Genomic DNA, 13424 nt, shown 5'->3' with positions numbered 1-13424 from the left:
AACAAAATTGATTCTTCTAACCATAAAATTATTGGATTAGTTTTTATTATATTGTTTCTATATCACATACAAGTCAACAACTTAATGATAATTGAGGGCTGCCACCTTTTAATAGTACCATAAACCTAAAGACCATTGTAGGATAATCAAATCATTGTAAGAACTGATATTGTTTAGGATACTTAACATCAAATCACTGTAAGAACTTATGCTTCTTCTATGTATGTTCTTCTTTGTGCTAATGCGATTATTAATGTAAATTATCATTTTATCAAGGTTTACCGCGTATTGTGTTCTTGGTTCATCTGGTTGGAATTTGGATATGTGAATTTGTTTCATCAAAATCCCAGTTGGCTGTTGTGTGTAATTTTCGGTATAGTAATGGTAGTATGGGGCAGCTGCCATGCCGCATCAACCGTCCCCAAATCCAAAGATACATATGTCGATCCATTGCGGGAATTCTCTCTTGCATTCGATACATGTTACTTGTACATATGCACATATATTTAAAAAATGAATCACTTTGTTCAAAAAAATATAAAATAAAGTGAATCATGTGCTCATCTAATAAAAATTTATCATATGGCATGCTTGGTTATATAGTTCTTGATTATATGAGAGTATTTATTTCTTAAAATGATGACATATCATGATTGCCCCTACTAAAGAATTTTTCATGTGCTAATCAATTTACGTATGAGTACGAGAATTTCAAGGATACACCGACGTCCTTAGTTATTCACATTATTAGATTATAGGTAATGCTGAGATTAAATTTTTTAAATTAAATGATGTAGTTATAAATGATTAGATAATTGATTAAATATCGATTAACGTGTTTATTTTTTATTGATGATATATTATTTAATTTGTAAATTTAATTTAAAACTTTAATCTCTCTAAATTATTGATAACATATCACCGGTGGAAAACTTTGATGTCATGATCTGATCATTGGATAGCTAAGATTGAAATTTCAAAAGATTCATATTTGAACACGATGGATTGGCAACTAGTTGTGGTGGGCATATATTGATAGACCTAAATCCAAATCAAGCTCCTTTAGTCAACAAAAGCAAAAGTCATCCGCGTGCAACGACGTCCACACGCGAAAGATCTTCATTCTCTGCTTTAAATTCACGCGGTGCTTCATTTATTGACTTGAAATTGTTTTGAGTAGTCAAACGTATATGGAATGGATCTCCTCCTGAATTTAAGAGGCTGAGCCTCCTAAGCAAATTACACAAACTATTGAATTTTGATTAAGCGATTACAATTATTATAATTTTTAGAGAAATCTTTTTTTTGTAACTGTTGAATCAAAATCCAACAGTCCATATGATTTGCTCAGGAGGCTCAGCCTTTTAGAGCAACTCCACCGTGTGAAACCTCCCCCAAGCAATACACTATGCTATCCACCCAGCGAACATTAACTGTCCCAATGAACAGTATTCGCTTTTTGCATCTCCATCATTGCACCAATAGCCCTGGCAATAGGCAATAAAATATTAGTATTTTTTTATTTATAAAATAATACAAAATAATTTTAATTGTAATTTCGGATAAGATTTTTAATCGTTCTCGTTGCGCCACATGTCATTATCGGAAAAATTATTAAATAATACAAAATAATTTTATTTGTAATTTCGGATAAGATTTTTAATCGTTCTCGTTGCACCACCTGCATCAGTAGTCATTTTGTTGAAAAAAATTGGATTGAAACTTTGAGAGAAAGATAGGAATGTGATTGAAAGTAGTTGAGAAAATATGAAATTATGGTGTAAGGTAGATGATAATGAGAAGGTTTTATAGAAAAGTAAAAACAATTTTTTTTAAAAAAATTTCAGATTTTTTTTTCAGATTTGTTACAATTTTTTTAAAATTTTTATTCAACTAATTAATATCCGCTGTTGGATATAAAAAAAATTTGAATTCCAACACTACAGATTGTGCCACATGTCACAATGGTAACTTTTCTTAATTTTAAAACTATTTTTTCTTTTATTTATTTATTTATAAAGAATATTAATATCGACTGTCGATCTCAGATCGAACGGTTGATATTAAATAAGATTTTTTTTATTTTTTTTACCGTTGAGATCAAACAGTCTAAGTTAAAGAGCCGTTGAGATCAAACTGATTGTGGGAAGCCACGTGGCTTCCCAACGGTAACATTTCAATAAGAAAAGTTAGCTGCTTTTTCTGAAATTATGTTAGGTGATGTGCCCCCAGGCACGAGTGGGGTGCATGCGCCTGACAGAAAAAAAATAAAAAAAGAGCTTGACGTCAACCCTGACGTCACATCCACTCGGGCTGGCAATTCTTCACAAGCCCGAAGCTCAGGCCTCCACCTCCACTCGAGCTCTTTCACGCTAGTGCGAATTCACAGGGCCTCGGGCCCTTTTCTTTGGCTTGTCCCCCGAGCAATCCACCACGGTGGAGTTGCTCTTAAGCTCCTTGGGAGGGGATCTGTTCCCAACATGTATTGGTCTTCCATGGATTTTTGTCAGGGCTTAGTACTGGTGACTATTCAACCCTATCTCATCCTATCACTTCATCTTCCATCATGATTTCAATCACAAATCCCTCTTAGTTTTCAATAAATTTATTTTTGCTTCTCGTCTGTCTTTTTTAATTTTTAATAAATTAAAGAAGATAGATTATAAAAAATTAATAAAAATGTGTAGAAGGTAAAAATAAGGATGGAAATAGCACTATCTTTTCGCATAAAATATGATCTTTTTTACAATCAAACTAAAAAGTTATATCATACATTGCATTGACTAGTAATTTTACACTCATCTTTCTGCCTTTTTCACTGACTAAGGTAAACCTAAACGTAGCAAGAAAATGTGGTAGCTTTTGCAATCAAACTACCATTGAGTTATGCAGGTTGCAATTAGTTATGGAAAGGAGTTTTCTTATGGTTTAAAATTATGATTTGGAAGCAACAAATTTGCTAAACTGAAATTATTGCACTGTTTGGGTCAAATAGTTGTTTTTATAGATCATTCCAATTTAGTTAAAGGAAGGTCCAAATTTGGCTTATGTTGTGTATTGAGAGTTATCTCTAAGAACCACCAAAATATTAACAATCGCACTGGTTTTACGGTAAATTTAAAGCTCCATTCAGTATGTTTAGTTTCAGCTGTGAGTTTGCCTAAAGAGTGAGTGAAGACTATTGTCCTTAACACAGTGAACTTGTTCGCCTTTTTGCAAAATGATATTCTAAACAAATTATGGAAATTGTCATGAGCAAAATGATGCAAGTGTACAACAACCTCAGTCAATGTCTAGTTCATTCAAATTTCAAAAATGAAGTTTTAACAAAAAGTTTATAGTACAGTTTATTTTATAAAAAAATTATATTTTTACGTTAAAAAATCAATCTTGATATTATTCAATTTATCTTTTATTTTGTTAATATTGTTAAAACTCAAAGTTTTCAAGTCTTTTTCATTAATTTTATTTTTCAAAAATTATGAATTAAAAATACAAACAAAATTGATTCTTCTAACCATAAAATTATTGGATTAGTTTTTATTATATTGTTTTTACATCACATACAAGTCGACAACTTAATGATAATTGAGGGCTGCCACCTTTTAATAGTACCATAAACCTAAAGACCATTGTAGGATATTCCATTGTCCTCAAACAGGCTCTGCTCAGTGCTTGTTCTTGAAAATTCCAAAAAAGCTCAAAATAAAGTTTTCTTTAGAGATCTTTGAAGATTACTTATTTTGTTTTTAATATCTAATTTTTTAAAAATTGAAATGATAATCTAATGGGCAAATTACGATCAATTACAGTTTTTTGAAAACTAAAAAACTATTAAAGATTACGGGCAAATTACGAGAAATTTTCATGTGAAAACTATTAAAGAAAATTAGTTACTAGCTGTAGGATATCATCTAACGGCCACGAACAAATTGGTCCGAGGTGAAGGTTCCGAAGAGGACCCGAGCCCATGGACATAGATCTCAAGATTTGATGGGAACAAATTTGGAAGGAATTGTAATTTACTTATTAAGTTATTATTTTATATGTATAAAAAAATAAACTAATTAATTATTGTTTAGTCATGATCATGTGACGAAAAAAGATGGTAACACTCACCACTTAATAGGGTGGTGCCACAACATTCTATAAACATTTCTCTACCACACACATATTATTAGTCTACCGTTATTCAATTTTAACTTGATAGCGCATTAAAAATCTATCTATCAGTCCTCATACTGTTTTGTTAGTTATATCTATCCGTCTAATTTCGTAAACATAAAACAATCCATAAATTATTTTTTAAAAAACAATAGGTTCATTTTTTTCACAAAAAATTAAAGAATACGTAGATTATATGTGTAAAAATAAAATTGCAGAAACATTATGACACACCCCGACCCAGAAAGTCCACGTGGACCCTGAATCGAGCTGTGCTGGCTGACACCTGGAAGGTGACGAAGCCATAAAATGTGATGGTGTATAAAAAGTGAATAAATTTGAATCTAAAAGTGTCTAAGTACCAGAGTGCGCTACGAGTGGGAGCGAATCCATTTCACGCGCGATGTCAGAACATAAGTAAGGTACAGTAGTGTGGGTAAGAATCATACCCTTAAAAGTAGCCACCAATACTAAGATTAGCTATATATCCTCGTCGATACGAACTCAGCAGTTAAAACCTGAAGGGGTACAAAACAGAAAGTGTAAGTAAGCAGTACAACCAAGCTTCCCAAAACTATTACCTTTCTAACAGTAATAACCCCTCACTGTAATTCCCTTATCGTTTTCTATAGGACAGTACAACATATATACATATATCCAAACCATACTCAGAAATGACTAAAACCACGGTTTGTCATCAACTCTACCATACATTAATAAGTAGGCCAAATGAATTTAATCAATACAAAGTGATATATCAGTCAGAGTCATCTAAAATGACATTTACAACTTATCCATATCTCATCAATCATGACTAGCATATAAGTCGGAGTCACCTATAATGACCTATACGACTTATCCATATCTCATCAATCCTGGCTAGTATATAAGTCGGAATCACCTATAGTGACTTGTACGACGTATCCATATCTCATCAATCCTGGCTAGCATATAAGTCGGAGTCACCTATAGTGACCTGTACGATTTATCCATATCTCATCAATCATGGCTAGCAAATAGCTCAATAAGTATACATACACATGAGTCGGAACCACCTAAAGTGGTCTGTACGACAGGACTGGGTGTAAATAAATACGCTCAAGTGCTACGATCACGTGAAGACTGTGCGAATAATCGCAGGTCACCTACGAGTCGGAACCACCTAAAGTGGTCTGTACGACAGGACTGTGCACCTATCTTGGATCCAAGGTGAGCATAAGGTGCGGGAGGTAAACATCACGTGAAGGACTGTGCCCTGGCCACGGGCGGGAGCACTAACACCAGGGTGCAGGTTTATGAGCTCTCAATGCATCTCAATATAACATGTGCAACTCATGGCAATCAGTACGACAGTATCGAAGTTGCCTAACACATAACTGTAGTCATGCTATAACTCAATCGATTCAACTAATACCATAAACTCACCTGAACTTACCTAGGTGTCCTGAGTTCACCTTTGCACTTGAAAGCATTCCCAATAATTATATGCAAGTAATATACATATGATATATCATGATGCAATCTAATACTCAACCATGTCGTAACATTTTCAATTATAAACAATATGGTGAGAAGTGTAAAATCAATAACGCCCTACTCCCAACTACTTATTTTCAGGGATAATTATCCATGACAACCCAATTAACACTAATTTAACTAATTAATTCATAAAACTAAAACTTGCCTTTACCAATTTCCTTCGCATTACTCAATTTCCCAAGCAAGGCTTTTGTCTCAAATATTTTATGGTTGCATCTAACGTCTCGTTAGACTGCCTACATACCCTAAACAGGGATCAAACCATTCGTAGTTCATATAGGTACTTCAAGCATTCATAATAATTATATGAAGGTAATATACCTAATCAATTTAAAAGTGTCGATAGAACTCTCAACAATATGTACGATAAAAAGGAAAAGATCCACTCACCTGGAGTCCACGCTATGATTCTCTAGCGCACACATCGAGGCGTCCTGAATGATTGGTCCTTGTGACCAATTATCAAATCACATCTCAGAACTCTTATCCGAAGAATACGTAATTCACATAAAACACAACCTCAACGACATTCTAAAATAGTTTGAGACCCATTGACCACAAGTCAACAGTCAATCAAAGATCGACGATAGGGTTTACAACCCTGTATAACTTGACCCGGAAGATTCGCATATCAGATTTCCAATCCGCAACTCCCAACGATCCACAATATGCTTCTAGAATAACATATTAAAATTTCATTACAATCCAACGGTCAGATCTCTGCCAATTGCCTAAAACAAGTGGCCATGAACATTTATTTTACTAAATTATAAATCCAATTCAGGAAGATCCGTAAGTTGGATCTCCGATCCATAAATTCCTATGATCTTTAAATATTACGTATTATAATGTATCCAATTTTGGTAACGATCCAACGGTCGAATCATCGATTCACATTTTTATCAAGTAACGTATCGTAACGAATTTAGGTTCCAACGATCAACCTACGTCATTCAAATGACAAAACTTAATTCAAGACATTCGACATAGCCTAAAAATAGCATTGGCGGCCCACTGGCCACGCGCCGCCGCGGATGGCAGTCGGCCGCCCCGACTCGCCGGAAAATCCAACTATTTCAAAAAATTCTCAAACTTCACAGAAATGAAGATTTCAGTGAATGGAGCAACTTTCATACCTGCCACGAAGTCCAAAAGTGGACGGAAGATGGTCAATTTTGCCCACAAAGCCAGCGGGTGCCTAAAACTTCCCGATGTCGATTCGTCGTCTACGGTGGTCCAACGGGGTCAAGGTTGGTTGGGTTTTGCTCCTGGGATGATGGGCTACAAAGCCCAAGTGGTGGCATTAGCCATCGCTTCGCCGATTTGCCCAAAAATCGAAAAGGGTGGCCAGAGCATTATTGATTTTCGTCAATTTTCGTGGCCTCAAACCGCCACATACCATGGTTAATCAAGGTGGTTCTTGGGTGGGTTTTGTAGGGGGGAATGAGAGCTTCAAGATGGTGATGGTGGCATCGAAAAACTCCACCGGAGTTGGCCAAAATCGGCCTTGGAAAATGGACTCACGGTGGGTGCGGGTGGACAGGAAGCCACTTCCTTTTCCCCTTTTTTTCTTTCTTTCCTCCATTTCTGATTGGGCTTCCCCCACAAAGTGGGGATTTAATTTAAATAAACACTAAACCTTGAATAACCAATTTCGAACGTCTGTAACTATACCATTATAATCCGGACTCGCAAACGGCTTTCGCCTATGCGTTTGTACCAATGAGTACTACGAGGATATGCTAAAAGAATAAGTCCCACATCTCTCAAGTTGATGGTCAACGGAAGTCAAAGTCCTTGCCTCTAGGGCAATTTCGTAAATTTACGCTTTTAAAATAAAATAAAAACGTAAAATTTGGAACGGGTTGTCACACATTATATTCGTAAAAAAAAAAAAAACAATTGGTAAATTATTTTCATAAAAAAACAAAAAAAAGGTAATTTTTTTTTATAAAATATAAACAATAGATAAAGTAATATCCATGGACAAGAAATAGTAGATGCATCATCTTCATTAAATTAAAGGGTTAAGTACGTAGAACCACCTAATTTTTAGAGGTAATTCTAAATTGGTTTCAACTTTTTTAAATATTCCAAATAATTACTAATGTTTTAAAAGTTGGACATTTGTTAGGTCATTAGAGTGTCAGTGATATGCACAAATAAACTGAAGGGCATGCTTGGATAAAAGGTGTAGCTTTGATGATTTAGAACTCCATAGATGACGTGATAGTAAAAATTCGAACATGCACTTCAATTGATTTGTTGTCCCTATCACTTTACAACATAGTGTCAATGACCTAATGGATGTCTACTTTTCAAAACCTTAGGTATTTATTTGGAATATTTTAAAAAGTTAGGACCAATTTTAAATCAACCCTAAAGATTAGGTAGATTTTTGTACTTAACCCGAGATTAAATAGTAGGTAAATTATAGTTGAATATACATTGTTTTGTGAAACTTAACAATAGGTAAATTATTTTTATAAGAAATGAACAATAGGTAAATTAAAATTTATTAAACAAAAAATAGTAGATACATCATCTTCACAAAATTTAAACAATAGGTAAATTATTTTTCGTAACATTCAAATAATAGTAATATTAAATTGTATTTCGTAAATTTATTTGCAAATGTGGAATTGAGCACATCTCCCAAGGAGGAAATTCAAGTATTATTCAATTTTTTTATTGGTCATAGTCCATTATCTCTCTTTTCTAGTAAAATTGGTTTGTTAGTGACCGCATGCAGGTCATCTAACCTCACCTATTACACCTAAAAATCCCCCGCACGTCCCTCTATTTCTATGTCTATGTTATATATTAAAATAGAAAGCAAAATACAAAACAGCAAGGGTGAATATGATAATATATGGATGCATACCTTTGCCACCAATGGTACACCAACACACTTTGCAGCTATGGCCCTTCCAATGTTCTCTTGAGTTGGATCTAAAGGAAAAGCACCATTTGGGAATGCTTCACTCTTTAATATGGACCAACAATCATCTACTGATAGGCTCTCCATATCACACCTTGGCATTGTCTCTGTGATTGATGCAACTTTACCAATGCGGGTAGTAACAATGGCAATGCTTCCGGGAGCAGAATTGAGTCTCGACAAACAACTCGTAAAATCACTCCATAACTCGTCATCTTCGTTCCAAACATCATCGAGTATTAGAATATACCTCTTCCCTGTCAACCCTTTTTTGAGGTCAGTCAGCAATGCTTCCCGAGCTATAAGTCCTGTCCTGTTTGAGTTAAGGGATTCTAACATCCGATTTAGAATCGAGTTAACATCAAAAGGGTCAGACACACAAACCCACATTTTTTTCTCAAAATGTCTACCGATAGCATCATCATTGAATATTGATCTTGCCAAAGTCGTCTTGCCGAGTCCTCCCATTCCCACAATGGCCTTAACTGAAAGGTACTCTTCCTGATTCTTGGACTCGATCAAGGCTGCAATGATATCCGACACAATCTTCTTCCTTCCGATGGGCTTCTCATCGCGACCGAAGAATGAGACGGTTTCTCTGTTCCCCATACCTGGAGGGTTTTGATCTACTCTCCTTTCCATTAAGCCGACGGAAGCTGCATCGCTTTTGAGTTTCGCCAGTGACGCATTGATGTTCTTAATCTTGTGGGCCATCTTTTGACGAAATAAAATGGGATTGGAGAGCGAAAAGAAGTTAAGTACCTTCCTCTTCATGTGGTTTTGAATTTCTACTTTACGCCTGAGAACTTCGTAGTTGATGTCCTCCAATACATCATCAGCATCAAGAGCTACCTCTTTCAGTCTCTTCACCCAGTCCTCCACCTCCTTGCCCCTTTGACGTGGCTGGAACGAAACATCGCCTAAGAAGTCTTGAATTGCAAATACCGATTGACGAAGCTTAGTTAGCTCTTTTTTGAATCCTCGGAAAAGACTGATTTCTTGAGCAGCAAGTGAAGCGACCGAATTTAGTATTCGCTCCACCGGAAAAGTGTATAGAGTTTCTAACACCTTGGCAGGATCCATACTCGCGCAATTAAGGGAGATTAGAGAGAGGAATGCAGAGAATGGAGAGAGAGCCAAGGAAGGACGCAAGAAGAGCGAGTAAGTTGAATGAATGGTTTAACAATAATTCAAGAAAATATGGTATAAGAAGACGACAGAAGCACATCAGATGATAGGAGCCCTCGTGAAACTTTATGTTCAAAGAGTGGAGTGCGGTCCAGCAATAGAGCAGACATAAATATAAACCCATCTTATCAGGAAAGATCTCATTGGACAAGTGGAGAACCGATTTTAATAAAGTAATGAGGATTGAACAGAAAATTAAGAAAAAATTATAGTAATGTTCTTTTAATTTTAATTTAATTTAAGCAATAATCTTTTAATTAAAAATCAATTATCATTAGTCCCTTAACTCATCAAGATGTGCAACTATGATTATTTTCGTCAATTTCGTTAGAATTCTGTCAAAATGAGTCATGTTGGAATAACGGTTGGTATACTTAGGTTAAAGTTGAGAAACCATTACTTTAATTGGGTTAAAGTTGATGAACTATTTCTTTAATTGGGTTAAAGTTGAGGTTGCTATAGTTTTTCTCATTTGGTTTTTCATATTTGCCGCTTAATTCAGTTTCATTTGCATAGCACGTGACTCGTTTTGACAGAAGTTTTAATGGTGTTGACGAAAATGACTATAGCTGCACGTTTTGATATGTTAAGGGTTTAATGGTCCTGAATTTTTAGTTGAGAGATCATTACTCCAATTGAATTAAAGTTGAGAGATCATTGTTATAATTTCTTCAAAATTAAATATATATATATATATATATATATAGTAAGTTCATTTGTACAATGCATACACGAAGAGATTCAAATTATATTCGTATGCGCTCCTCGGTGCTGACTAGAGTTATTAGATAAATAATGTGCGTATTTTTTATATATTGATGACATATCACATGGTTGGCCAATGTGCTTTAAATTTTTAATTTAGCTAGCATACTCATATAGAAGATGACAACTCTCACTTAGATTTTCTAGTAAATTACTAAAAATATCCTAAAATCTGAAGATGCTAATAAACGGTAGAAGTCAGCCTAAAAAGCTCGTACATCACAACAAAACAGTAAAGTTGAATTTGTGACGTTGTTCTTTTTGAAATGCCGGTTGAATACATAAATATCATGATGAATTAACGTAACAACTAAAATTCTCCTTTAGAGCAGCATGGGCAAGTTCATGAGCAACGGCTCTACCTACCGAAATCTTCCTCCTAACAAGTGAGACGACGGATAACTTGCTGCGCATCCAAGGCCATCTTGAGCACTTCCACCGACACCAAAATTCTATCATGCCCAGGTACGCCTCCCTAATCTTCAACCCCACCAACATAACGTCCGATTCTATTCCAATCGAACATGAGCCTCTCACACGTTGTCCCCACAATCTCCCTGACCCTGCCGTCCTCAATTTCCCTCCAATAATTTTAGATGGACATCAACATTCGGGTATAATGGATAAGCTGTAGTTTCATCATCCTTCCAACATTTAATATTTTATAGTGTGTTTGTTGAACTGAAACATCTTATATTATATTAGTTTAAAGATTAAGTCAAACGGATTTAGAATAAAATAAATTGAATTCATCTAGTAAAGTATTTAATACAGTGTTAAAATAAAAATCAGAATTATTAACAAAATGGGAAATGAAAAACCAGTTACTTTGCTCTTGAATCCGCACAAACTTTTTTCTCAAATAATTAAGAAAATGTGGATAAGGAGATGAGAGAAACATATCAGATGATAAGACCCCTTATAATTGATGCCACTTTACAGCTGTGAACTTAATTTGCTGAGACTGACACCTTTTCTAGAGTCATGATGACATTACATGGCGAAAAAAGACCACATAAGTTTAAATCCACCTCGACAACTTTGCACATAATGGAGACCCGACTTTAATAAAGTGAAATGATTGAACTGAAAATTAGAGATATTTATACAAAAAAATAAACTCATCGGTACGTCAAAAGTGTATATATAATCTATCTTCAAGGGCTAAAAGTCAAATATTTTAATCTGAAAAATTAACTTTTAGCTTAAAAACAGTTTTTCTACTCCAACTGTTCTACCCTAAAATTTGAACCCGGGATCATTAAAGAATGAACTTAGGCTATTTTTTTGTTAAATTAAATTTTTTTTTAAAAAATAAATATGTAGACTATCGTAAATTAATTTTATGAACATTTTAATCGAAAAAAATTTAAATTCCGATAAATATTGGGTAAAGTCCACTTCGATTTCTGGGCTAAATTTTGGGGGGAATTTGACCTTGGTTTAGCATTTAGCATTTAGTCCAAATTTTCCCCTTGGGTTGGAGTGGGTTTGGAGGAAAAATTTGAGGGGTAATTTGGTTTTTAGCCCATCATTGAAGTTGGTCTAAGAAGGCTCAAATTAAATACGTATGTGTTCTTCAATGTTAACGAAAGTCATCGGATAAAAAAAAACCTCTTAAGTAATTGTAGATGATCGGCATTCACGGAACGAGTATACAGATTCTACATATGTCATTAGGTTTGCAAGTTGATCACTACAGTACTTTCAGTAATATCTTGTTTAGAATTTGTTTGGATTTGCAAATCTCCATTTTCTAAGGTAGAGTATTTTTCCAACACTGCTTTGCTTGTAATTGCTGTAATGAGATGAGTTGTTTAGTTTTCATGAGGAAGGTTCTAATGAATCCTTTATATGGCTATAGGACCCAATCCCACATCAATCATGTTATGGGTGGCACCATTGTGTTTTAGCAAGTTCGTGGGGCAGGTTCTAATGAATCCTATATTTAGGTATTTTTTTCACGACCTTTGCGCAACGAATTATGCGCAACCAATATTGCATCTCTTCAACATTTATGCGACGAAATTTCTCTTTGCGTGACCAAATATTTTTTGTTGAAAACTGTTAAATGTAGTAGTTTGGGTGTCACGATTGTGTTCGGGAATCAATAATGTTGGGGTTGGGAAGAAAGGAAGGATTTGTGTACTCAAGGCAAGGGATCAATTGATCGCCATCATATCATACATCTCGATGTATGTATTGATATAGTAACAGAGAAGTCGAACGAAATGCCTAAGGTAGAACTCATAAGTAATTTTAAATTCAATAGGAATCGAGAAATCTCAACATTTATTAATTGAATAAATATAAAATTAATAATGGTAGGAATATCACATATTTAAATAATATTTTATAAACTATATGATGTGGTTGTTTAATGATTGAATTATTACTTAATTGTTATTAACTTGCTTATTTTCTATTAATGAACATTACATGGTTTGCAAATATGGTCTAAAATATTAGTATACTTAGCATTACTCATATATTAGAATTTCTAGAAAAATAATGTAAATACTCTAAAATCTTAAGATGGTGATTTAACATGGTGAACGACAGCATCCGGCTGGTGTTTAGGATAATCAAATCATTGTAAGAACTGATATTGTTTAGGATAATTAACATCAAATCACTGTAAGAACTTATGCTTCTTCTATGTATGTTCTTTGTGCTAATGCAATTATTAATGTAAATTATCATTTTATCAAGGTTTACTGCCTATTGTGTTCTTGGTTCATCTGGTTGGAATTTGGATATGTGAATTTGTTTCATCAAAATCCCAGTTGGCTGTTGTGTGTAATTTTCGGTAGGGGTGGTTCGGTAT

General features: G+C 34.5%; 1 protein-coding gene across 1 annotated transcript; it reads right to left on the bottom strand.

The window, feature by feature from the left end:
- Positions 1-1330: 1330 nt before the first annotated feature.
- Positions 1331-9931, bottom strand: LOC125469583 (putative disease resistance protein RGA3). The gene is made up of 3 exons (XM_048567069.1): positions 8588-9931; positions 4614-4682; positions 1331-1487 (listed from the first exon to the last, which is right to left on the bottom strand). Exons 1-2 carry the CDS (start codon positions 9725-9727, stop codon positions 4641-4643), a joined length of 1182 nt encoding a protein of 393 aa, XP_048423026.1. The 5' UTR covers positions 9728-9931; the 3' UTR covers positions 1331-1487; positions 4614-4640.
- Between the last annotated feature and the right edge of the window lie 3493 nt (positions 9932-13424).

Source organism: the organism of the source record quoted next, unplaced genomic scaffold, assembly GCF_019419815.1.
Source record: "Pyrus x bretschneideri cultivar Hongxiangsu unplaced genomic scaffold, Pyrus_bretschneideri_v1 Contig44, whole genome shotgun sequence".
Lineage (NCBI taxonomy): Eukaryota > Viridiplantae > Streptophyta > Magnoliopsida > Rosales > Rosaceae > Pyrus > Pyrus x bretschneideri.
Note: the sequence above shows the minus strand (reverse complement) of the source record. Positions and strands in the feature narration are given on the sequence as shown.